The sequence below is a fragment of the Peromyscus eremicus genome, chromosome 11, assembly GCF_949786415.1.
Source record: "Peromyscus eremicus chromosome 11, PerEre_H2_v1, whole genome shotgun sequence".
In the NCBI taxonomy this organism is placed as follows: domain Eukaryota; kingdom Metazoa; phylum Chordata; class Mammalia; order Rodentia; family Cricetidae; genus Peromyscus; species Peromyscus eremicus.
In genome coordinates, this window is record NC_081427.1 from 15,781,269 (window position 1) to 15,808,848 (window position 27,580).

The 27,580-nt window shown below is 34.6% G+C and overlaps 1 protein-coding gene across 3 annotated transcripts in view; it reads right to left on the bottom strand.

The window, feature by feature from the left end:
* Window positions 1-27,580, bottom strand: part of Cdh18 (cadherin 18) — a 255,064-nt gene that overhangs the window by 54,946 nt on the left and 172,538 nt on the right. For all 3 annotated transcript variants that reach the window (XM_059276234.1, XM_059276233.1, XM_059276232.1), the window contains 2 exons: window positions 27,048-27,235; window positions 9,634-9,887 (listed from right to left, as the gene is read on the bottom strand). In XM_059276234.1, the coding sequence (XP_059132217.1) occupies window positions 9,634-9,887; window positions 27,048-27,235 (442 nt within the window). The remainder of the gene's footprint in view (window positions 1-9,633; window positions 9,888-27,047; window positions 27,236-27,580) is intronic.

The window sequence follows — 27,580 nt, forward strand, 5'->3', positions numbered from 1 at the left end:
TAAGTCATTGGGACAGTGGCACTGAATTTGAAAGGAAGTTGAAAGAGAAAAGGAAATAAGAACATACAGAGCTAATATCAACAGCCTTTAGAGACTAAAGTAGTTCCATCTTTTTATGAGAATAGGTGGCAGAATAAACCCAATGGAGACAAAACTAAGTCTGAGGAGTCAAGAGACAAAAAAATACAGTGTCCCAAGCAAGGTTTAGAAATTTAGGGGAAAAAATGAACACAAATAATCAATAATTATATGGGTAGGAATTTAACCTCCTTAGCCATCAGTAGATGCAAAGTAGAATTATTTTGAGATTTCATCCCACTTCAGATAGAATGAAAGAAATGCTGCTAAGGATTCAGGAAAATAAGGAACCCTTATACACTGATATTGTGAATACAAAATAGCCCAGTCATTGTGAACAGTGAGTATAAAGATTTCCCAAAAAATTAAATGAGAATGAGAGCTATCATGTGAACCAATGGTGTCACTTCTGGCTTTATACTAGGGTATTTGTAGGTCAGTATATCATAGAAGTGCTTGCAAAAAATATTCATTGCAGCACTGTTTACAGTAGTCATATTAGAGAATTAGCTTAGGTGCCTGTCAATAATGAATAGATAAGTAATATAGAATTTCAACCAAACATACTGAATAAAACTGTGTTGCCTTCGCCGGGCGGTGGTGGCACACGCCTTTAATCCCAGCACTCGGGAGGCAGAGCCAGGCGGATCTCTGTGAGTTCGAGGCCAGCCTGGTCTCCAAAGCGAGTTCCAGGAAAGGCGCAAAACTACACAGAGAAACCCTGTCTCGAAAAACCAAAAAAAAAAAAAAAAAAAAAAAAAAAAAAAAAACCTGTGTTGCCTTCATTAAAAAGGTTATAACTAGATATTGAACACATTTTGATATACTCCATTTTATTTTTTATTTATTTATTTATTTATTTATTTATTTATTTATTTATTTATTTATTTATTTATTTATTTATTTTTTGGTTTTTCGAGACAGGGTTTCTCTGTGTAGCTTTGCGCCTTTCCTGGTAGCCCAGGCTGGCCTCGAGCTCACAGAGATCCGCCTGGCTCTGCCTCCCGAGTGCTGGGATTAAAGGCGTGCGCCACCACCGCCCGGCCGATATACTCCATTTTAAACATACACACATATATGTGCATATGGGAAATTGAGAGCAATGGTGGATATAAAATAGAAACAAGATTTCTGAGAATGATACTGAGCTAATGGGAGAAGGAGAGGGGTGGGTTAATATAGGAGGTGAATATTGTCAAAGTATATGAAATTCCTGAATGGGAATGCACTTATATACTTATCACTATATATGATTAATACATGCCAAAAGAAGCTTGTTGTACAAAATTCTAGTTCTGTCACTACTGTATAATCACCATACTACAAATATGAAATAACCATAAAAAATAATATCTACCCATGATGTAAACTCTTTAGGGTCTATGTTACAAAATACCTAAGAAGTTAGCAGAACACAACTCTGGATGCAGCTATGAGGATGTCTCATGAGAAAGTCAGATAATGAAGCATGTGTTCTAATGAATGTATTGATGCTTTCTTTGATGGACTTATAGTATGGTGTCATTAAATGGACATAGTGAAAAAGGGAAGGTAGGATTTAATTAGAGGCTTCATCTACCATGGCTTTCTCCTGCAGTAATTCCACTGCTAGATGCTCACCATGAAGTTCCTCTAATACATGCTCCCACCATGTGTTTCTCCACCTCATATTAAGTTCTGAGCACTGGACCAAATGACAAATAAGTGAACATTTCTATAGCTGTAAACAAAATATGTAATTTTTCTCTTATTTCTTTTATGTAATGTAGACACTTGATCACCAAAATAAACTAATACAATCTACTGAAAGCTACGTCTGATATGTGACAATTAATAAAGTGAGATATTCATATTGTTGTATAGTTAGATTACAGGAAGTACAATTGACTTGTTGCTAATTGCTAGTTGTCCAGTAGTCCATAAAAACCCTCTTACTGGACCAGTCTCCTGTGTAATCACTAACTAATTTATCACCAGCAGATAAAGACTTCTCTTTGCACCTTACCTAGCAAGAAATATTTTGTTAGAGTTTCAATTTTACACAGAATTATGTGTTATGATTATGTATTTTCCCACCCCCTACTATGACATAAAACGTGTATCTATTAATACTTCTAGTATGTATATTTCAGTGTGAAAAATGAAAGGACTTTAATTTTTCAAAATAAGATGAAATTTATTATTCAAATTAGCATTTCACTGACCAACAAACAGGCAGAAAACTTATGACTATAGTAAACAATATCACTAATGACTGCCTTGAATAAATATTTCCTTTCAACAATGCTATGATAAACAAGTCACTGAGTTCTTCATTCAGCACTCAATTTCCCTATGATACTGTAGGCAAGGGGCAAAGATAATTAATTTTCATGATAAAGTGTATTGGAAAAGTTGTTTCTTCATTTTAATAATTTCCTAATCTCATTCCTCATAGGTATTTGCTTTATGCATTATTTTCTTTCTCTTATACCCAAAAATTAATTTCAAGCAAGCATCAAAAATATATTTCTATACTTATTTGCTCTAAAAATATTAAAGTATAGATTACTTCTCTGTATTATCCTTTATATACTTGTAAATACAGCATGTGGGTGGTAAGGAAAACTCTTTGAGATTTATTCCTTACATAGCTGTTTTGCAATGTGGTTGATTAAGAATAATAGTTTGGGCCGGGCGGTGGTGGCGCACGCCTTTAATCCCAGCACTCGGGAGGCAAAGCCAGGCGGATCTCTGTGAGTTCGAGGCCAGCCTGGACTACCAAGTGAGTTCCAGGAAAGGCGCAAAGCTACACAGAGAAACCCTGTCTCGAAAAACAAAAAAACAAAAAAACAAAAAAGAATAATAGTTTGAATAAGATTTAATAATCTTTAATTATCCAATAAAATATGGTATAACTTGGGAGTTAGACTTTCTCTGCACTTTAACTAAAGGTCACACATCTGAAATATGGCTCTATTTCATATTTTTAAAGTTCCTTTCAGAAGGTTAGCCTATGAAATGCATGAACCATACAGATATTCAGAATATAATCATTCTAAGTAAATAAACCAAATGTATCATTTGTCATATGGCGAATCTTGTATTATATTTCAGTGTCTAATAAAATACCATGTAAACAAAGCATATGCTGTATTACACAGAATTCTCTATAATGATGATGAAGACCCCATCATTCAGCACTTTTATCTAAAGATGATTTTCATCAGTGAATAAAAGAGGACTGCTCTAGTCATATGCGGGCCCTTTGCATCTGAAGTGTCATATGTGCATGTGTTTTAAAGTATAGTCTTAATCTGTATGTTCTTAATATCATTATGTAATTGATAATAATAAAACACAATTAAAAGGCAGGAGCACCTGGTTTTGAACAAGGCCCTACTTCCTCTGTCTCTATTCTTTTCTTATTAAATGATTCTGGGGGATCATTACCATTATATTTGGAGACATTGGGTACTGTTTTGATTAAAGCGTACTTAAACCTGAATTCAGAGAACAATGTATATTAGTCGATATGGTAAGCTAAATTTCATATTAATTTCTCTATTAAAATTAGACAATATTTTAAAAAGTATTTGATGGTAGTTCATCTTTCCTTTAAAAACTACGAGTCGAATATTCAATCTCAATTATTTCTTTTCTATCCACATGCTTCATTAATTCTGCCAATGTAACCATGTCATTATTTTCAAATTTCACTTTTCCATGAGTTTGCAACATACACAGTTAGTGGAGCATTCAACAATTGTAATCCATTGTGGAAAATGTGAATATTTCTGGAGAGCTTCCGAAAGTCAGTGTACCAGACAAGATGCAGTGAGCATGGTAGCAGCATTTACTTACACAGGTTTTAATCAATCTCAGAACAAGCTATGCAAACATTTAGATTCTCAGCCACCATTAAAAAATAGTAAAAAAGCGCGCGCGCGCGCGCTCGAGAGAGAGAGAGAGAGAGAGAGAGAGAGAGAGAGAGAGAGAGAGAGAGAGAGACAGAGAGAGAGAGAGAGAGAGACAGAGAAAGAGAGAGAAAGAGAGAGAAGAATGTTGTGTGTTACAAAACTGATTTACAATCTGGGTCACAATTCAAAATATTATAATGATTTAATTTTTATGTTAGCAAACAAATGTGTCATAAAGACCATATTAAAAATCATTCAAAATATCTATTGATACTTTCTGCTATTTGTAAAGTAATTCAAAAAAGTGTCTATTTCTTAATATCTATAGGAAAATTCAGATTATAAGTCACAGTGAAAAAAGTTAAATTATAGACAATTTATGTAAATTTAGCTCTGAGGTTGTTCATTACATGGGAATTCCAATAATTTTCCTTTTGTGTACTAAATATTTAATGTGTGCTATTAGTCTTCCTATATGGAATGACTCTTACATATGGGACCAATTTTATTCTTCAGATAGACAGACTAAAATGGAAGATACTGTCATTACTACATTCCCTTCTGAGTGCATATATCCATCTATACAAACAACAGATTCGAGCTACAGCCATCAGTCACTGGCTTTCTGATAATTTAAAACACCATGCCAAGCTCCAGGAGTCCAGTCGAAGAGAGAGAAGAGGGATTCTATGAGCAAGGGGCATCAAGATAATGATTGGGAAACCTAAAGAGACCAAACCAAACTAGTGGGAACTCACAAAATTGAGATCAACATCTGTGGAGCCTCCATGGGACTAGACTAGGCCCTCTGTTTAGCGAGACAGTTGTGTAGCTTGATCTCTTTAAGGAGTCCCGGGCAGTAGGATCAGAATCCACCCCTGGTGCATGACCAGGCACTTTGGAGCCCAGTACCTATGATGGGACAGCTTGCACAGCCTTGAGGCAGGGAGATGGGCTTGGACCTGCCTCTACTAAATGTACCTTCCCACAGAAGACCTTACCTTCTTGTAGGAGGGAAAGGGGGTGGGTTGGGATGGGGAGGCTGGAGGTGGGAGAAGGGAAGAGGGGGATCTTTGGTATGTAAAGTGAATAAGCAAAATTTTCTTTCCTTTTTTTTTTTGAGTTAAAGCAGTTTAATAGTCCCTTCTCTGTTGTATAATCCCTGAAAGCAGTATATTTGTCTATATTATTCCAATTAATCTTAGAAATTTATTATTAAAAATAGAGCATATACACATTAGAAATGCCATATATTTTTCTTTTTATAAATATTTTTATTTTATAATTAATTTAATTTTACATATCATCCACAGATTCCCCTGTCCTCCCTCCTCCCACCCCCCAGTGTTCCCCCTAATCCACCCCCCCATTCCCACCTCCTCCAAGGCAAGGTCTCCCCTGGGGATTCAGCCCAGCCTGGTAGATTCAGTTGAGGCAGGTCCAGCCCCCTCCTCCCTGCACCAAGGCTGAGCACAGTGTCTCAGCATAGGCCCTAGGTTCCAAAAAGCCAGCTCATGTACCAAGGAAAGGTCCTAGTCCCACTGCCTGGAAGACAAACATGGTATGTACTTACTCATAAGTGGATACTAGATGTAAAGCAAAGGATAACCAGACTAAAACTCACAACACCAGGGAGGCTACCTAGTAAAGAGGACCCTAAGAAAGACACAGGGATCGCACAGCAACAGAAAAATGGATGAGATCTTCATGAGCAAACTGGGGGTATGCAGGGTAATGGAGGGCAAGGGTCTGGGGAAAGAGAGCTTAGGGGAGCGGGAGGTCCCAGCTGGATCAGGAACAAAGTGGGAGAACAAGGAAAGAGATACCATGATAAATGAAGACCCCATGGGAAGAGGCAAAAAATAGTGAGAGAGAGGTCCCCAGAAATCCACAAAGATACCTCCACTGTAGACTACTGGCAGTGGTCGAGAGAAAGCCCGAACTGACCTACTCTGGTGATCAGATGGCCAAAAACCCTAACTGTCATGAAGGAACTCTCATCCAGTGACTGATGGAAGCAGATGCAGAGATCCACAGCCAAACCCCAGATGGAGCTCCAGGAGTCCAATTGGCAAGAAAGAGGAGGGATTGTATGAGCAAGAGATATTGAAACCATGGTTGGAAAACGCACAGGGACAAATAGCCAAACTAGTGGAAACACATGAACTACAATCCAATGGCTGAGGACCTCCCGTGGAACTGGATCAGGCCCTCTGGATAAGTGAGACAGTTGATGAGATTGAACTGTTTAGGAGGCCCCCAGGCAGTGGGACCTCCTAATTTCTTAATTAAAATTAAAATTTCTTAATTAAAAAAAAAAAGTTTAAAAATTTTCTGCTTTTCTTACAATTAAAATACAAGTTTTAAAGAGTGACATTTTGTTGTTTCTTAATTGAAATACATCAAAGGCATTGTGGGGTGTCTGAAAGGTATTCCCACTTTACATTCTAAATTCTAATTCTAAATCTAAAATCTAAAATTTTACAGTGTTTTATTGAAAGTGTTAAAATTCTACCTATCTAAATGTAAACTCTAATTATTAGCAGACTGTGTCAGATTTCCAAAGGTTGGGGAGGGGGAAGCGTTTATTCACCTGGTAGCAATAGGTTCACATTTCTAAAAGCCTATATCAGAAACAGGATTTTGCATTTCCTAGTACCTTCTATGTGAAGTCCCTCAGTTCTACCTCTATTGCAGGTTGCTTAAACCAATGGGCTTTTGGTACCTGTAGGTGCCACTCTAATTTTGTATATTTTTAAGCAAAAGTAATGATTATATTTCTGAAAATTGCATGTTATTTTGAGTTAAGCAAACAAACCAAAAAAAAAAAAAAAAACAGAAAACACAAAATTGATATGGGTTGCTATAAAAATTGAATAATTTAATAGTTTAGAAAACTGAAAAGCAAAATAAAAATAAAGTTAAGCAGAGTTTCACAATGTTGTAAGACTACAATATTTTTAATATTATCATTTCTACAAGTGGGAAATTAATTTCATTTCCTGGCACATTGCAAGGTACATACCTTCTGAGTAATGCCCCTTAATTACTAAACTTATGATCCTCATGAAAGGAAGACAAATGGGTCTTGTTTTTATTTTTGTTATAATTCTCTTCCTCTTTCTCTCTTTTTCTCAGTTTGTACCTTGCATCCTATGTGAATGACATATTTTTATTAAAATCAATAATGAATGTTACGTAAATTATATACTGTAATAGCAGCTCTGGAGTTTCTAATTATTTCTAGCCAACTGAAGTAAATTCATTTCATTTTTTACAAAGCATAAGATAATTGTTATGCTAATAAACCTATTAGCATTTGAAAACTATGTATCAATCATCTCTCTACGGCAACACCTAATGCTGTGAGTGTTCAGTTCCCTTTCTTTTTTTTTTTTTTTTCTTTTGGTTTTTCAAGACAGGGTTTCTCTGTGTAGCTTTGCGCCTTTTCCTGGAACTCACTTGGTAGCCCAGGCTGGCCTCGAACTCACAGAGATCCGCCTGGCTCTGCCTCCCGAGTGCTGGGATTAAAGGCGTGCGCCATCAATGCCCAGCCTCAGTTCCCTTTCTAATAACATGAGGAAAATACTATGTCAATCAGGAATATCACAGTACAGTAAGTGAGTCATAGAACTAGTTTGTCTTTCTTAGAACATTCACATGACCACACAGGACACTGACTTACATATATTGACTTTATCTTCCAGAAAGATCTTTAAAATTTGATTTTATGAGTATATTTCCTATAACAGTTCATTTCTCTTCCGATGTATCAGAGTTTCTTAATCTTAGTCATATTAGCTTTTGGGGTCAGAGAATTCTTTGTCATGTGACTGTTTCATTGGTTAGACTTTGGGTATCCCAAGTTCTTTTCTGGATCTCTTTCAGTTAGTGTTACAACTTAGTCACACATACCTACAAAATGCATAGGGAGGCCTTTGATGTGTAAGGTTGTAAGAGATTAACTCTCCCAGGAGAGGACTGAGGATATCTGTTGCCAGTAATGGAACATGGGAGGCCTCCCCATAACCCAGACACTCAGGGGTTCTAATATGGAACTAAGAGAAATAAATGTACATTGTTTATAAGCCAGCCATGCTGTGATTATTCCTTATAGAAGACAAACTAACAAAGAGGAAAGGTAATCTACAAAAAACACACAAAATTTAAAATGGCCACAATACCCAATACTTGTAGTGTTAAGTTTAAAAATTAAAAAAATATATTCAAAATAAAGAGAAACAAAATAAGCTTTGCCCAAAAATTAAAAAAAAAAATGATGAAGTCCTTTGTATGGTTATTTGCAATATACTCACATAAGAAAATCTAAATGACTATTGGCCTCATTTCTTTCTCTTCTCTTTGTCATGTGAATTCAGAATAAGAAGAAAGCTCTAGTTGAACTAGGAAGCAAGCTCACAGCAGATAGATAGCCAGGCAGGTGGAGCCTCAGCTTTCCAGGGCAAATAACTGTGAGAAGGAAATATTTCTCATCTTTTCACTACTTATTTATTTTTTTCTGTTTTACCAAAAGCAAGGTTGATGAGTATACACAGATGTTTTTTCTTCGTACTCAAAAGTTCCTTAAAATTAGACTGAAATTTGGATATGTTTAGAAAATAAAACACAATATTTCTACAAATATTACTAGAGAAAGAGGAAAAACACACAATGAAGTAACTTAGAGCTTATTGGGGAGAGGGTATAGTCTATCTTTCTTTACCAGTATAATCTTTGATCAATTTTCTTTGATTTACCAATTATCTCCCTCCCACGCTGTGGTATGAGACTTGAAACTCAGTGGGGACACACAGAAAGAAAGCTTGAAAGTAGGAGAGGGTTTCTTGGGGAGAACTGTTTCAGTGCCAAAAGGAAGAAAATGAGATAGATCAGCAACTGAAAACAACTATAATTCCTCAATGAAATGTAGAAAAATGTCAAATGTTAAAAGTTTTTTTTTGTTTTGTTTTCATGAATGAACGCTAAAATACAGAACTGTATGCAATAAACTAGCTAGAAAACTTTCTAAGAACTTAGGTTTCCAGGGATATAAATATAGACAAAGGAGTCCACACTTCCTATTGCCAAGTAATCAATTTCTGCAGTTTAATCTTATGAACACACTTTTACTCATTCAAGTATGCTAATTCATTAAATCAATGGGAAAAATTAATCTGTTTTCTACAATAGATGTTTAGAGGTAGTGAGATTATATTTTTCTCTGTATGTGGAGTGTGTGTGTGTGTGTGTGTGTGTGTGTGTGTGTGTGTGTGTGTGAATATTTGATTTAAATATTAACCTTAAATGATAAGGATAACCTACTCAAATTCTCTCAGGGATTGCCATCTTTACCTTTAGACTGCTAGAAATATACATAGACTATGATGTTTATCAGATGTTTAGATGACACATACTCTGGTCTTCTTGCATAGGAAGCTGTATATCCACTGAGCCAGCTTCCCAAGCCCATCATATATTAATAATGTAATCAATTTTTGTCTGTTAATTTATCTAGATATTTAGATAATTACTTAACTATGGTAACTCAAGGCATATTTTACATATATTTATAAACATAAATTCATTTAATTCACATTAAATTACCTTGATACATAAGCCACATCTTCAAGTACCTGTGAGGGCAAGAATACCATACCTTACTAAGCTGTTAGCACTGTCTGGATCTTGTGCCAACACGGTGCCAACAATTGTCCCAATCTTGGCATTTTCATAGACGTCCATGACATAAGAAGGCATAGAAAAAAGTGGTGGTTCATTCACATCCCCAACAATGATTTTCAGCATGGTAGCATCTTTGAATGGACCCAGGTGGGAAAAGCGGAAGTCCAAGTGTGTATTTGCTCCTTCAATGTTGAGCGTGTAGGACTTCTTTTTCTCATAGTTTAGTGGCTGCAGAGGAACAATATGATAGCCAATGTTAGGACTTCCACATCTTTCAAAGTTGCAGTTCTTTTTCTACTTAAGAAAACCATACCAGAAAGAAGTCAACTTACTTTTCTTTAAAAAATAGTTATAATGTTTTCCTGAATTATGACATCAAAAGAGAATTAACGGCAACTCCAGACTTAATCCATAGCAAAGCAGAATGTGGTTATAACCAGAAGGAAATAAATTCCCCTCAAAACATAGTATTGCTTCTCAGAGATACTTTCTAGTCCTTCCCATCCCCACCAAGAAGAAATTATTAAATGGATAATCTAAAAATATCTGCTGCTTACTTGTTTTAAATTTGAAACAAATAACTTTTTACATTTACCTAATCTACCTCATATACTTTAATAATTCTTTGTTTATTTTAAATTGGATGTTTGGTGACTTTGCTTTTGACTGTAGTTCTTTCTAGAATTATGCTCTTTACTCATTAAATACGATGTTTGAAAATATTTTCTCCTATTGTCTCTTCACTTTAATTTTTGTGTTCTTTGCTACATAGAAATTATGTAGTTCAGGTATTTTCTTTGTTTTACTTCTAGTAGTATGTAATCTACTTTGTTTCTCATATTCCTTGTTATATTATGATAGTTGGAGCACAGTTTTAAAAGCAGCTTTTTTTCTTTGCTTGGTTAAAGTATTTTATCTTTGAACCTGTATTAATTGGTCATTATAATAATTTTAGTTTCTTCCTTACTTTTATGTTTTCCAATTGGAGCTTTTCTTGTTGTAGGGGAATGAACTTTGGGCCTGATGTATTAGGTAAGTATTTTACAATTTAACTACACAGCCAGCCCTCCAACTAATATTTACCTTCCATTAAAAATATGTATCAGGCATCATAAATTCAACTTTATGTGCAAATGATAGCAACTTATGCCCTTTCCCAAAGAATGCCATTCAAATATTATAGGATAAAAACATTAAACAAGTATTTTATATTAACTTTGTAAGTCATATTGAGTATTATGAATATTAGCAGTGATGCAAACTGATATAGGTATGACTATGAATAGGTACATTGACTCTTTGAGAAGAACTTAAGTTTGGAAAATGCTAACCTTGGTGCACATTTACGCTTGCATTTGGGTATGCTAGGCAAAATGACCTCAGATTCATTTTAATTGTATGAAAGTTTGGATAGAGACATTAGAACAGATGGTGTGAGGGGCTTCCTTTTGCTTGGAACCAACTGAAATATTCATTGATGCTGCTCTTGATAAATACTTGTTAGAAAATGTACACCGAACTATTTCATCCCTGTTACTGTTTCTGATATTAAACTATCCCAATTGAACCTCCTTGCTATTTTCTTCTTGGTGGGATCAGTTATAGCCATTCCTTATTCCTTATAGAGATGCTATGCTATTTTCTTTGCCCCAAAGTACTGTTCTAGTCATTTTTGATTGTTTATATAGACAGCCCATACTTAATAATATTTTACCAGTGAATGTAATCTTATACTAGTTCTGCATGCTAGGGCATTCTATATCAATATCGTGGCAGATCTGTTTTCCGATCAGGTTTGTATCAAATTATGCAAATAACATCTTTCTGATAGCCTTAGATATTGGAGCATGAAACTTTATGTTGTTTCTGTTCTTTTGAAGTATGTTTGTGAAGGTTCATTACCCACACCTAAGCATCTCTTCCAGATTCCATGTCTAACTATTCTCATAATGGGGTTGAAGCTTCAACATGTGATTTTCGGAGTCACATATGGCCCCCTCGACATCATTGACAAAAGGTACCTAAAAATTGCCCTTAGAGAAATTATAAACAAAATCTTCAGTACTACTGATGATTATTTCTTCTGTTCATTCCTGATTGTCTTGGAAATTGGCCTTCTTGAGTTGCAAACACTGTATGGAAGAGGTAACAACTCTTTTGCCCCAAAGCAGGGTCTGAAAATTGGAAAGCTCCTAAATCCATAGTGGCGCAGCTGGACCACTGTAGCCATTTTGCCAATTTTTATAAGTTAAAGCTTTTTAAAAAAATTCTCAAAAGTTGAGAATATGTAATCTACATATATGCACATTGAATAAAAATCTTATTTACTTAGATTTATATATTTTTAGTAGTGCGTAATTAAATCTGCAGTCCATAGACTACTAATTATAACTCGTTCTCTCGGAAAAGAACTGAAATTAAAAATAAATTCTGAAAATAATTAATAACTATCTCCAAGAAGATCTAGGTCCTGTCAGGATGTACAAATCCAAACCTTCTTTTCTAGATTCCAATCTCCTTTAAAGAAGGAAGAATCTGTCTCTCAATTATTTATATACCTCACTCCAGTTTAAATAAATTATCTTAAAATAGTGAATATGTATTCTTCTCAAGGACCAGGGAAGTGCTGGATAGAAGCTTAGTGTTTATGAGCACTACTTTTAGAGGATCACCTGCTGATTCACAGAACCAACATAAAAGTTCACAATTATCTGTAACTCCAGTTGCAAGGGACCTGACACCCACTTCCTACCATCAAGAGCACAATGCATTTACACGATTTATGTATTTGTCTCACACATATCAAAATATAGATTAGAATAAATTAAATTTTAAAACAACAACAACAACAAAGACTTGTGGATAAGAATCATCCTCTTTGCATCTAGAACAGATGATTGATATCTGGATATGTTGCTAATATGAAGCAGAAGACAAGAAGGCTAATATTTGCTTATGATCAATGTTTATAATAATATTTGTTAAACTTACTTTTGTGTAAAACTTTCTGACCAACGTTTTTATTATTCTTAAATTTGGGTCCTATTTGTTTTGCTAATAGTGATTATCACATCTTTTCTCACAACACTGGATTTTAAAACATCCATCTTCATTCATTCATTTTCCCAAAATTTTACTCAGTTCAACACAGTGAAATTAGTGAAGGAAATTCTGGCCCCATTTAGTTTATTTTGATGTTATTATCAAGCTGTGCATTGAAGAGGATAGACCACCCATTTCCTAGCAGATCCCTTTGGCAAAATAGATGTCACATGTCTTAATGCTGCCCACCTAATGCTAAGGTGCAGGCTGTTTGTGTGGACACATGGTTTCCTGTTGATGATCATCTAATATAAGTTTAACTACCTCCAGGCCGAGATAATCATCCTGGGAAACTGGTTTGCCAAGACTGGCAGATGGATGGATAGGGACCATCTGTAGCCACAAAGGAAGAAGAGAATAATTTCAGGTTGGGTCAGAAATTTGAAGACAGTTTTACTGCCACAAATAGAAACATTTTAAAAGTGAGAGTGTCATTTCTGAACAAAAATTGGTGATATTATATTGCACTTATAGAAAAATTGGGAGGAAATATAATCACTCATTTATTCTGTATATTTTAGAATTATGTATTCAATATCAAGTATACTACACATTGTATTATAATTACAGAAGTATATAAATGGGGCAACATATTTACTAATACTGTAAATGTGGAAAACGTGTATAACTAACCCATCATTTATAAACTTAAAAAAATTAAAGATCTTTAGTCTTTGGGATTTATATAGAATTCTACCTGTAGATCTTAATATTTTTTAATCATAAACATTTTTTAGCCTAAATATATCCATCAAGTACAGTATGTTAGAAACAATAAAATCTATTTACAAAATCACATAAATAAAAAATATTACATTGAATAAAAGAAAAAGGAAAATTCACCCTGATTATTGAAGTAGCATGAAAAGCAAATAGCATGAAATCTCTTGAAGTTTGTAAACTGAAAACATAGCACTTTCTACTTCCATGAAAGAAACATCACTGGTCAAGAGTGACATGGTAAATACGTGATAAATGTGTTGTAAAATAAGTGATTGTTCATACGTGTTTCTCAGTACATCGTGACAAACATTCAATTGACTAACTATGGTGCTCAAGCTAAAATAGGAGCTATGGACAAAATGCTTTTAGGGATAAAATTCTGTTTGAAAATAATGGACTCTAGAGCTTGACAATTTGTTCATTATTATTTACAGATTGTTTCACTCATATATTTGTTGGTGGATGGATGGATTATTTGAGTCAAATGCATTGCAGTTTAAAAGATTGGAGAGCTGGGGTAAGTCTCTTGTGTAGAGCGCCATGAGTCTGCATCATTAGTTTGTATTTACTGTTGAGAGGTAGTCAAGTTTATGACGGTTCTGCACTGACAATCATAAACATAGCTTAATAATTACAGAAAACAATTACAGGCATAAGAGCAAAACACTGCTCTGTTTGGTTTTTGTTTGCTTAGTTTTTGTTTTAATAGGATTTGCTTTAGGTTTAATTCTTAGGATAAAATTTTATTACAGTCCAAACTCCATTGGCTTTGTTACATTTAGTTATCTACTGTGATAATGGGTATTGAACTGAACACACCAAGAAAATACTCTACCACTGATCTATTTGATATATCTAACATGAATGACTGGATTATAAATTAAAAAGCTACACTCATAACCATCTACTCTAAGAAGCAGCTTTTCTGATGAGGGATGAATAAGGCACTGATCTATGACTATAGTAACATGTCATCAGGGTTCATTCTATTGGTGTATTTATTTAACAGTGTAATAATAGGAGGTTCCCCCTATTATCTGTGACCTATCTAGTCTCAGGCTCTTTGCCTAATTTATAGTGTCAGTTGTGTGTTCCTTTTTTTTTTTGAATTTTATTTTATAACTTAATTTTATATATCAGCCAGGGATTCCCTTGTTCTCCCGTGTGTTCCTTCTAAAGGAATTGGTCTTAAATCCAACCAAAAAGTGGTTGTTTAATCCTATAACATTTGGAGAGATGTGTGAGAAGGATTTGAAGTCAGGTTCAGTTATCTATATTGCAGGTATGTAACAGGGTTCATAGCTAGGTGAAATTGATGATAAATTCCCTGTCCAATAAGATGTATAGTACTTTCAGCATTCTAAATGTTAGTCCATAGGGGTGAAGCTTCTAGTTGGGTACCAGAGGATTTCTACATGTTCAATGTCATAAGTAAGTGATGGCTTTGTCAATACCTGTTTGCCCTCAGGATGTCAAATGTAATCAGTAGCATTGTTCATTCCTATAGTGTTGGGGGACTATGAAACCCCATTTGGTCAGCCACTCAAAAAGATGGCACCTATTCCTAGCATTGGGGGTTTTATGTGGTAACTTATGTCTAGTTGGGGCATTGTGTTCCCCATTATGTATCTAAAAATTATACATACATAATATATAATATATATGGTAAGTTTTCACACTTTTATCTTTTAAAAATCATTTGGTGTTATTTCTCTCATATTCCCTACTTTAGCATTCTCTTCCTTCTTCAAATTTAAACCTCCAGACCTCGACGGTGTGTAAACAGTGAGGAAATTTGGGGTACTCTGCCTTAAATGGGATGATATTATTAAACCCCACTGTAGCACGAATTGTTAGAAGGTCTTATTAATAAAAACAAACCTGGAGCCAGGTATTGGGGTGAACTCTGGAAGATGAGAGAAACAGAACAAGCCACAGCTTCCTCACCTCGCCAATTCCTCAGCTGATCCTGTTTGTTCAGACTGGAAGCCTCTGAGTTTTCATCCAATTGGATCTCAGCTGAACTCCTGCTAAAAGCCTAAAAGCTTAACCAGCCCTAGTTCCTGGTCCTCACACCTTTTATATCTTTCTGCTTTCTGCCATCACTTCCTGGGATTAAAGGCATGAGTCACCATGCCTGGCTGTTTCCAGTGTGACTTTGAACTCTCAGAGATCCAGATGGATCTCTGCCTCCCAATTGATAGGATCAAAGACGTGTGTGCCACCATTTTCTGGCCACTATGTCTCTCTAGTGGCTGTTCTGTCCTCTGACCCCAGATAAGTTTGTTAGTGTGCACAATATATTGGGGGAAATGATATATCACCACACCACACCCATCAGGACTCAAATATTGATGTAAAAGAGGAATTGGGGGAGGGGAAAGAATATGCCCAAAATATATTTAAAAATATATTGTATGAAAATATTTTTAAATAATTACAATTTTAAAAACAACTACACTAAACTAGATTACAAAGGAAAAGAAAGAAAAGACAAAACAAAATTAGATCCAGTGGAGTGAGATGCTCAGCCTGTGAAGTTGTTTCTTTTGATCACTGGGACCCACACAGTAGAAGGCATGAAGTGACTTTAGAAAGATGCCCCCTGACCTCCAGACACGTGTAAATGCAAGAACACACACACACACACACACACACACACACACACACACACACACACACACATACACACACACACACACACACACACACACACAGAGTGAGAGAGAGGGAGAGAGAGAGAGAGAGAGAGAGAGAGAGAGAGAGAGAGAGAGAGAGAGAGAGAGACAGACTTAAAATATTATATCCAACCATCTTTTGTAGCCAAGAAACACACCTCATTGGACTACAGGCACCTATAAAATGAAAGGATTCTCTACACATTCTGGAGACATTAACAAAAACTGTGTTCTCTGGCTTTTTTAGGTTATGTGCATGCTCAGGCATTACTGGGAAGTAAACCACTCCTTGATGTCTAGGCATTCCAATTGCATTGTAATTCAACAGCCAGCCAGAGAAGCCAGGGGTTTCGTTCAGAAATCTCAGCTCTGCTGCTGTGGTTAATAAAGATACCTTTCAAAGCAAACAGATTTTAGACAATGTAAGCACTGAGCTGAGGAAGTGCAGGGCAGAGCTGTAGGCTTAGAGATCTGACTTGAACCACAAAGGGTTATCCCCGGGACTTGAAATCAGATGAAATGTGCCTTACTGGATTTAAAACTTGTTTTAGACTAGAAACTCCTTATTCCTTCCATTTTCTCTGTGTCAGGATGTCAGGCGTGCTAACTACCTTCTGCGCCTTTCCTAGCACTAGAGATTGGCAACAGATGGTTTATTTTCTAAGCTCATAGGTCTACAGATAAAGATGCTTGCCCTAGGATCAAACATACTCAGAATTTCACCAATTTTAGATTTAGGTGGAGGGATTTGGAACTTTGTACTGATTTTGCATATCACTGAGGTTTATGAACATTTCAAGGTGGGGTTTTCTACGCATGGGGCAGATATGGATTTTGGAGAAACAGACGTAGATTATATATAGTAACCAAATTGTGACCTGGACTCCTCTCTCTCTCTCTCTCTCTCTCTCTCTCTCTCTCTCTCTCTCTCTCTCTCTCTCTCTCTCTCTCTCTCTCTCTCTCTCTCACACACACACACACACACACACACACACACACACTGAGACAAAGAGACAGATAGACAGACAGACACATAGAGAGGGGTTGTGATAGGTAGGCTTACCTTGGTTATACAAGTGTGTGCCAAATTAAATTACTACAATTCTTTAACTCTTTCAGTTGAGAGATATAAACAGTGTGAAATATTGTTACCATATACACACAAAGAAATGCTATAAGCCAAGACATTCTCAGAGCCTTCAGAAGAGTGCTCCCTAATGCTGGGACCCATTAATACAGTTCCTCCTGTTGCCTTGACCCTCATACCTAACATTATTTCATTGCTACTTCATAGCTGTAATTTTGCTACTGTTATCAATCATAATGTAAATATCTGATATGTGACCCCCAAAAGGGTCATGACCTACACAAGTTCAGGACCACTGCTCTAGAAGACAGCAGAAGCAAGGAGGGTTTCATCTCAGGTGTTAAGGAGAGCCCAGGCTAGCTGTTAGAACTCTGAGGGAATCTGGTTAGTGTTTCAAGTCACTGAGTGAGTACTCTCTGAGTATAACATTCCTAGAAAGACGTAGACACTGATTGGCTGTATTTAAACATGCCATAGAAATGTCCTGTTGTTTTAATGAGTCTGAGGGTCAAGTACAACTGGATTTATTTGACTTTTCAGATTAGAGAAAATTAATTGGAATGGATTTAGAAAGAGGTTTCAGTCATGCATTTCCAATTTCCTCTCTTCAAACTCACTCCATATGAGTTTATTATATTTTTGGCTTCTAAAAATATTTCCCATGGAAATTTATTGAGAACAGCTTTTAGATTTTGTAGCTCTTTAGTATTTTCTATGTCTTAAATGCTTCTAAATAACATCCAAATGAATTTAGGATTCTGTTTATCAATTTTTGTGTTACTAAAATTTATTATTTTGTTTAATTTTTGGTTGATGTTACTTAACTTTCTATACCTATCTTCCAATGTTGAACATGTATATGATTTATCGAACTTTATTTTATTTTTTGAACCTTAACACATTTAGAAGTAGAATGGTCTGAGAAGTACTTAGAATATCACTGTGTTAATGTTGTTTGGTTTCCTGAGTTTGTATGGACAGTTTGAATCTATCGTGATGGGCACCATATCGATTATTTGGTCTTGGGCTTCCCTTATCACTTATAGAACTTTAACTACTGTGTTTTAAATAGCTTTAGTTCTGTAGGATAAAAGCCTTTTGATATTTGGAAAGGTTCATATTTTTGCTGTTCTTACTTCTTTTAGTGTATAAATTTTCATATTCAATCTACAGCTATTCAACAGTAAATATTAATATTATAATGTAGTAAAATAGAGCACCTTTCCCCACTACTTCCTTTATATATTATGAGCTTTACTTATTTCACTCCCTGTACATTTGACTATTCTTATAGAAGTAAAACTTGTTTACTGGTTTTGACTTACGTTTTTTCATTTTTAACTATTACCATTAAAAAATGGTGAATTTTTTTACTCCTGGTTTGGTTTCTTCATTAAGAAGTTTATTATTTGTGTTTTGGAGTGAACACTCTTATTCTAATCTCCACCCAACCCTGAGTCTAATTGTCACTGATACTCTGACAGGCCATTTTGTTTCAGCCCACAAGTAGCACTCTAGAAGGTAATGTATTTCCGAAGACAGTGACCTGTTGTTTTAAATCTTTGTATGTTTTTATATATCTGTGTGTGAGTAGTACAGGAATGAACATGCCACCATACATAGATGGAGTTCACAGGACAAATCTCTGTTGAATTTACAGGGATTAGTCCACCCACACTCAAGTCATAATGCAAGTCATAAAAAGTTCTTTACTCACTAAGCTGTCTCCAGCCTACATCTATTTTTGAAGTACATATATTCTAATGGCAAAATAGTACATAAACGTATTTGCCTCTAATATTCATATTTGAAAGGTAAAGTAACCAGATGTAAAGCATTTACTCATAGTCAGTTCTTGAGAATATTACAGGTACTGCTTCAAAGAAATTTAAATATAATCACTTCAGCAAATTTCCCTGACAGTCTCCCACTTCTGAAAAGGTGGTCTTCCTAAATAAAATGAGATCAACACAATTCAAAGACCAGGGTATGTGGCTACAGTACTCTTGTGCGTTGACAATATTTCATATCTATATAGATTTCCTCAAGAAAAAACTTATTATCATAAATATAAACTCATATTTATATTTCGTGTAACTAAAATAATTTTTAATACATGGAAAGCGATTGAGCCCTTCATCACTGTCAAGTATACTGGTGTTTAACACGTTACTTCAACAACACATGCCAATTCCATATTATTTTGGAAATTTGAATTCTAAACAGCTGCATGTACCCTAAATTTTAAACATAAATTTATTCACTTAATATGAATGTATAATTAATTGTTCATTTGTTTCTCTCTTACAGGTGAGGAATCAGAAGTCAGAAAATTGAATTGAGAAATTCCCCAGTGGAAGCAGGCTATAAATGATGTGAATGAGTTTTAAACTCAGGTTATGAACTCTCACTTGTAAAAGTGAGGTTATATTGTCAGAAACTTAACAGGAAAACGTAAAAAAAAACTGGCATAAACATATTTGAATGAGTAAAAAGAATTAATCTGTCTGTGCATGTATTGTGTTGAGTAACAAAATCTATTTGACTCTTTATTGTTAAATTTAAAATGAGTCAATACATTCTCTAATTATAACTACAAGACATCCAAGGAATTTTGTAATTTATTTAAGTCAAACAAAAATATGGCTAGGAAACTAACAATATTTGGGAAAATTTCTTTATCTCTTTGGTCTCTGCAAGAAGTGCTTATCCTTGGGGCAATTTTAATTTCCTTGGTCAATTGGATTTCTCTTACTTCTTTTTAGCTACTGCTCAATTTTCTAATTTAACACCTCATTATCAATGAGTTCAGTGTGATTTTCACAGAAGATTTTACTTTCTTAATTTTATCTCATTATTCTTAGTAATTGCCTTTACATATCATTGCTCTTTCTCACATATAATGCAGAACTTTTGCTCTTTAATATTAATCTATTTCATATTAATGTAGATAGTTGTCATCTATCACATCAGTCTAGTTCCATCCAGCTTTACATATTTAGGATAGTTTAATAGTTTCTCATTAATCTCTTCTACTGTCCCTTCAATCACCCTTGTGTGTTTCCCTCCTGGAACTATATTACCATGAAGAATATATGGATCCTGAAACTATTATCTAGCCAATAAGACCTATTAGGCAAAATTTCATCGAGTACAGGAGGACTAAATGTTCTGGTCTCTCAGGCAATAGGAAAGAGTCTAATCAGAGCTTTTGCTTTATACAATTTATATGTTGTTCCTTCATTTGGACTTTGAACTTCACAGTGAGTAGGTAATGATTCCATTGTGTTCACATTTCTGTATATTAAAATTTAATTTTAATTCTGGAATACAGCCAAATTCTAAGTAGTAGACAATATCATCATTATCTGTATGTTTTCAAAGGGTGCACTGTAAACTATGGTGTGAAAATATAAGGACAGATAGGATTAATTCAACTAATGCCTCTCTTTCTGAACTTCCTTGCTTGGCATGCTTTGTAACCCTCTTTTGAGATTTTCCTAGGGTTGTGGACCTTCAATAGAGAATAGAATTCATGCACAAGCATTCTTAATATAGATTTCACTCAACAGAAGAGTGAACATTCATTTGTGTATAATTTCAATATTAATAAAAATTATTACATATTTTATTGTAGTCACTTGAACATGGGAAATAAGTGGAAATATCTTTCATCTCAATCATTGTGCATGTAATTGGAAACAACTTTTTATATGTATATGAATGTCAATATGTATGTACATAAATACTAGATGCATAAATATGATAGCTCTACATAGGGCATAAATAAACCCAAAATATCAAAATTTATCAATATCTATAAATGAATCAAACTCAGCCAATCATAATATTTTATCAGAAAACTTGTTTCCTAATAGAATACAGAATTATACTATGAATTATTATATGTGATTGAAACTATACTGAAAATTTGGTAAAATTTCAAATGACTCATTATTCAATGCTCATGATAATGCCTAAAGGTAAACGTCTAGAACATAATTTATTCAACAGCAGTCCTTAATCAAATATATTAAAATGCAGTAATCCAGTTGATCAAATTGAAATCCTGACCTTCTTTTGATTATTTCTAGAAGATCAAAATAAATTCTCAATCATGAACTCAACAATTCTCGCTCATACAATCCTTCCTCTTTCTTGCCAATTGGACTCCCGGAGCTCCACCCGGGACCTGGCCGTGGACCTCTGTATCAGTTCCATCAGGCATTGGATGAGAGTTCTAGCATGACAGTTAGGGTGTTTGGCCATCGGATCACCAGAGTAGGTCAGTTCAGGCTTTCTCTCGACCATTGCCAGTAGTCGATTTGCAGGGACACTTTGCTCAGCCTGGATGAAAGGAGGAGGGAACTGGACCTGCCTGGACTGAATCTACCAGGCTGAGCTGTGTCCCCAGGGGAGTCCTTGCCCTGGAGGAGATGGGAATGGGGGGTAGTCTGAGGGGAGGGCAAGGGGGGCAGGAGGAGGGAAAACAGGGGAATCCGTGGCTGATATGTAAAATTAAATTAAATTATAAAATAAAAAAATTAAAAATAAAATAAAATAAATTCACAGAAACAAGAGCCCTCAAAGAATTAAATATATTTGCTTAATTTTTAAAAATAAAATAGCTAATAGTTGTTCAAATGAATAGTGTATTAGAATCACAATGAAAAAGATAATTAATCTTTGTGTTTGTATGTGCATTCAAAGATAGTCATTTTATTTGTTTTTCTTTGTGGTTCAATAAACATTCAAGTTTTATAGAAAAGAAATAAAATACAGTGTAGTCTTCATTTTCTCACTCAAAGTAAGAGAATAACCATAAGAATCTCAATAAACACAATTTACTAAAGACCAAAAATATGTTATCTGGCATAATAGTAATATGATTATCATAGAAAATATATAATATACTTTTCTTAGAATATATTATATATTCTATATATAATATAGAATATACTTTTCTATTCTATACATAATATAGAATATATACTTTTCTTACAATATATTGTATGAATGTATATTTTAAAGCCAGAATATCCACACACAAGAAGCTATACCTAATAACCTACAACAATAAGCCTAATGTGATCCAGATGATGAACTAGTAAGATTAATCAAGATTGATGGTGGAGAAGGTTCCATGAGACAAGAGTTGTCAAGCTAGGGTAAGGTGAGTTTATATTAAATATTTGCCTGATTAATGATAAACAGACAAAGTTGAACTTGTCTTTTATTTATGTGAAAAAAATTAGTAAAATATCATGCATAATTTTTAAAAATAAATAAAAACAAGAGCTTATGTTTTCAATTAATAGATGTATAGAAAGTGAAACAAGATAGAAAAAGATAAATAAGTATGAAAATATTAGTTGGTAAAATAATTAAGACAACAACTAAAATTGGAACCTTATGCTTAAAATGAGAGCTCCTGGAGAAATGGCTCAGTTGTGAAGAGCAGTTGTTTTTGCAAAGGTATGGATTTGATGTCCAGAGCTCATATGGTGCTCCATAACCACACATAACTCTATTTCTAAGGGATCCTAGGCCCCTTTATCACCTCCACAGGTGCCAGACATGGAAATAGTACATATAAGTACTTTCAAGCAAAATGTTCATACAAATAAAATAAAGTAAGTAAGTCTAAATACATTAACAACAATACTGACTAGAACAATTTCTGTAAAGGTACCTCTTTATATAGTGATCATAAGGAGAGGTTCTGAAAGAGATTCCTAGCCAGAAGCCCACCTTTAAGTTTCAGAGGTTTTTGTCAGAGGCATGGATGGAACTTACATTCATCCTTATCTCTTTCGCCTTTCCACCTAGTCAGGCTCCATCAAACTATGAATGAAACTTATCAAAGTGTATTTACAATGTACCATGCAATGCATCAGTGAATTCAACTTGGCAATTTCCTGATGAAGCGATGATATGGATGGGATGAGTCAATGTGTCTGCTGCTGAGTTATAGAGCAGGACTGATTTTGATCTCGGGGGAGATTAGCTTTTCTGCTTTGCTGACTAAGGTGAGCTGCCTTAAGAGATTAAATGAGAACAGGGTTTCAAGGACTCTTTCATCCGTATCTTGCCACCTTAACCAGTATCTTCTGAAGGTTAAAACACACTGAAGAAAAGAGCCTCTTTTCTAATTACAATTGCTTATAAATAACTGTGAAATTGATAATATTAATCTGAAGATATAGTAATATTGGAAGTACTAACATTAATTCACCTCTGAGGAAATATACCTAGGAAAGCAAGCCAGGGTTGAAGACAATTAGGTCTGGTTATCAAGACTATTTTCTGTATTTCCTCAATAAAATTTAGCCAATTGAAACATTTTTTCAAAATGTCCACTGTATACATAAAAAATCCAATGAAGTCAATCAAATATGTAAACATATAATCATTAATTTTATTGTTTTATAAAATTAACTGTGGCCGTGCAGGTGCTAAGACCTCTTCATCAACCTCATTGTCAAAAAATTTCTTGTACTTTATTGGTACACAAAAACTAGCTACTATAGGCTTTATTTCTGAAAAACTAATATTTTCTTAAATTGCATCAAGTTGATAAGACTTAGTACTGGGATGGTCTCAATGCAAGCCTCCTGTTACTAGATTGTTGTAAATGTCTTTTTATCTACTACTTACTCCCTCCTGCCCTTCATTTTTCTCAATAAAGGATGCAATTGATCATAAATAATAACTTTCTTCTACCATTGATGGACTCCTTAAAAGACTGTCTCTCCCTCTAATTTCTCTCTTAAAATCAATGGTTCTCTTGACTTATCTCCTGCACTTATTTTACACTGAGCTTTGTTCCTTCTGTATGGGAACATGTTTCAGTCTCTCTCCTTAAAATTAGCACATCCCATCATGTTCATATCCTCTTGCTTCCTAACCTTTCTTATATTATTATATAGCTTACCAAATAAGGTGACATGCTTCTCTATTTTCGCACAATCTTCTTTATTCCTGCTCTTTCATAACAGCAACACGATATTCACATTATATTGATATGAAACCATTAGAAGAATAGAAGAGAGAATACATTGCAGGCAATAGAGTATACGTGACACACACTGTCAGATAACCAGTCAGATGGACAAATCCACTTCAGCATCTTTAACTTAGATTACAGTTTTTCTCAACCCACCGCTTATCATTTTTCTATAGGAGAATTACCTCAGTGACTGCTGAAATGGCAAATACCCAGACACATTGTGGTTTTTCTTGAAAATATGCATTAACTCAGACACTAGGAACCTGAATTGACCATCTCAGCAAGATGAAATCTGGACATATTGAAAGATCTGGAATCTTTCCACCTTAATTGTTTGTGTTATGATTGAATTATAAAATTGGTTTTATTCTGATCTTAAGAACAAAATCTAATAATTAAGTTCACAGTAGGTAGAAAAGAAATTAAAAAAAGACAGATGAGTAATTAGTGGTTTCACATACCTGACTTAAAGGAACCATCACTATAAAATGATTTGTATTTCTTAAGAAGTATAAAATAAGAGTTTTGTCTCAGAAGTTTATTGATGTTACTTAAAATAATATAACATAGCTAATGACAGCAACAAACTAACATTCATCATGACTCTGTTATTGCAAAATGCAAAATTCTGCTGCACAAACGTAAGTATTTGGGAATATAGAGATATTTTGAGCTTTTTAAGTTCATTTTACATGCACTTGGAGAAAAATGAAAGAAAAAGTATTCAGCATGAGAAAGCAGATGAAATACAATGGTCCATATACTGAAAATGTTGGATATGAGAAAAAGATTAGGCATAGGGCAGAACTGCAGAATCAATGGAACTTGGAGCGAAAATGGATGAGCAGAAATAGAAAGGATTAATCAACATGGCTGACAGAGAGAACCCCAGCACAAAGAGATAACAGCACGGAACAGCCAGAACCGTGGAAAGCTGAGTCTAACATCTACTTTTTGAGCTTCAGGCTCTCAGGTGGTTTTCTGTGGAGTTGCAGTTACATCAGAAAATACATTAACATTCTTAAACTATAAGGTTTAACATTATTCAATATATTTCTTCACATTTTTATTATTTTGTCTTCATTTGATAATAATTCCAAAATCTCTCCTTTCCCTTTTTTTTTATTCAGATCCTCCTGTATACTCCTCACTCTATTTCAAATTCATGGCACTTTATTTCTTCATTAATTGTGTATATATATATATATATATATATATATATTATACTTAGGAATATATATTCAAACAGTATAATGTATTCCTGTATGTTCTCATTACTAACAATTGGGTATTCGATAACCAGTTGGTGTGCTCTTGCCTGGGGAATATTATTTCCCTATTTCCTCTTTTCTGCATTTCTTAGTTGCCTGTAGTTTGTTTTTTTTTTTTTTGTTTTTTTTTTTTTTGCATAGGGTTAAGGATTCATGAATTTTCTTCCATTCACTTCAGCATGGCTATTGATGTTGATGTTGGCCTTGTTCAGCTCATGTTTAAGCAGTCATGCTGGGGAGACTGTATGTGCGAGCTTCTGACATGGCTCCAAGACACACTGTCACAGCGAACCCTGATTTTACGTCTCTGTCAAACGTTCTGCCCCCACTTATGTAGCGTTCCCTAAGCCTTAGTTGCTGTAGTGTTTTGTAGATGGAGCCACGGTGACTGGACTCTACATGTCTGCGTTTTGACTGGTGTTTTCTGTAGTGGTACCCATCTCTTCCAATGGCAAATAGGTTGGTAGATTCTCTAGATCTTTTAAAAAACAAAAACAAAAATGTGTGTGTGTGTGTGTGTGTGTGTGTGTGTGTGTGTGTATGTGTGTGTATGTGTGTTGGAACATCAGAAGAAACTTGGGGAGGGATGGAGTCTCATCATGTACTCTTCAAGTTCAATGACCAAACTCATTGTCAGGCTTGGTAGCAGCACCTTTACCAGCCAAACATTTTTTGTCATCTCAATTATTCCTATCACATACTTTAGATTATCATATTGGCTGAGAAAATAACTTCAAATATTTATAGTTACTTAGGAACTTTCATAATATTTATGGAGTCCAGTCTCTAGTATTTCACATAAAGTTTCAAGAGCAATAATTCTAAGATTATGCATCTTCACATGCCTATTTGATTAGTATCACTACAAGTATTAAATGCTCTTTATTCCTGTTATAGAAACACAATACAATATTTTGATGACGTTTTAGTAATTTTCATTTGGGGCAATGTATTGCCCTTATTTTTTACTTGATATGATTAGGGCATGTCAGAGAAATTTAGGCAAAAATGAAAACTGATATACATATATTCATAGTGTCTTCTGTATTCAAATATTCCTACCATAAGCAACATATATTCATGACAGAGGACCCGGAAATCAAACACAAATGAAAATTAAATTTAAATACATCTTAGAGTAAAAACAATAAAAAAATCATTGATAAACTTACAGGAAATTGTGGGTGAAGAAACAAAAGGAAACGATACTACGAAGAAATAGCATAGTGAAATAAAGATTTGGGTATGGCGGAAAATTGAACATTTCCACTGATCATGGAAAATCTTCCTTGAGAACACACATGCTATGTATGAGGAGAACCATTGATTTAAAAGAATATGGCAAGGAAGAGATAGTCTTCAATGGAGTCTTTTATTCACAAATACAAGAAAATATATAATACTGTGCACCTTTCCTTTTAAACACCAGAAAGCAGGGCTATTTATATTTCTGTCAAATTTTGATAGCTTGACATACTGATGGGCTATTTGAATCAACATTATTTTTTGATTGCTTACCTTCTTTAAGGAGAGTATCCCTTCCCTGGTGTCTTTGTCAGTGGAGATGGAGAATATCCCAATCCCGTCTCCATTAGTGATGGAATAAGTCATATCTGCATTTGAGCCTGTGTCTGCATCATTTGCCTTAATTTTCCCAACAGCTGAACCAACTTGAGCAGACTCAGGAACGTACAGCTGATAGTGTTCTGGAAAAGATTTCATATTAAAGTTACTTAGAATAATTTTTATAGAGTACATACCTCATAAGAAAATAATGACATCTTTGTCGTCAAATGAACATTGTATAGAATGAACTCAATGGATTTCCATTACATTTTTAAACTATTCTATTAGTTGTTATAAATGTGGAAGTATATATAAAGTAATCTGAATACTAGAACATGAAATATTGTATTACTTCTACAAAACTAAACAGAAAATAGAAAAATTCATTTATATAGCATGATTAGTGACAAAGAGGAGGGTTTATATGAGCAAGAATTGTTGAGATCAAGGTTGGATAAAGCACAGGGACAAATAGCCAAACGAAT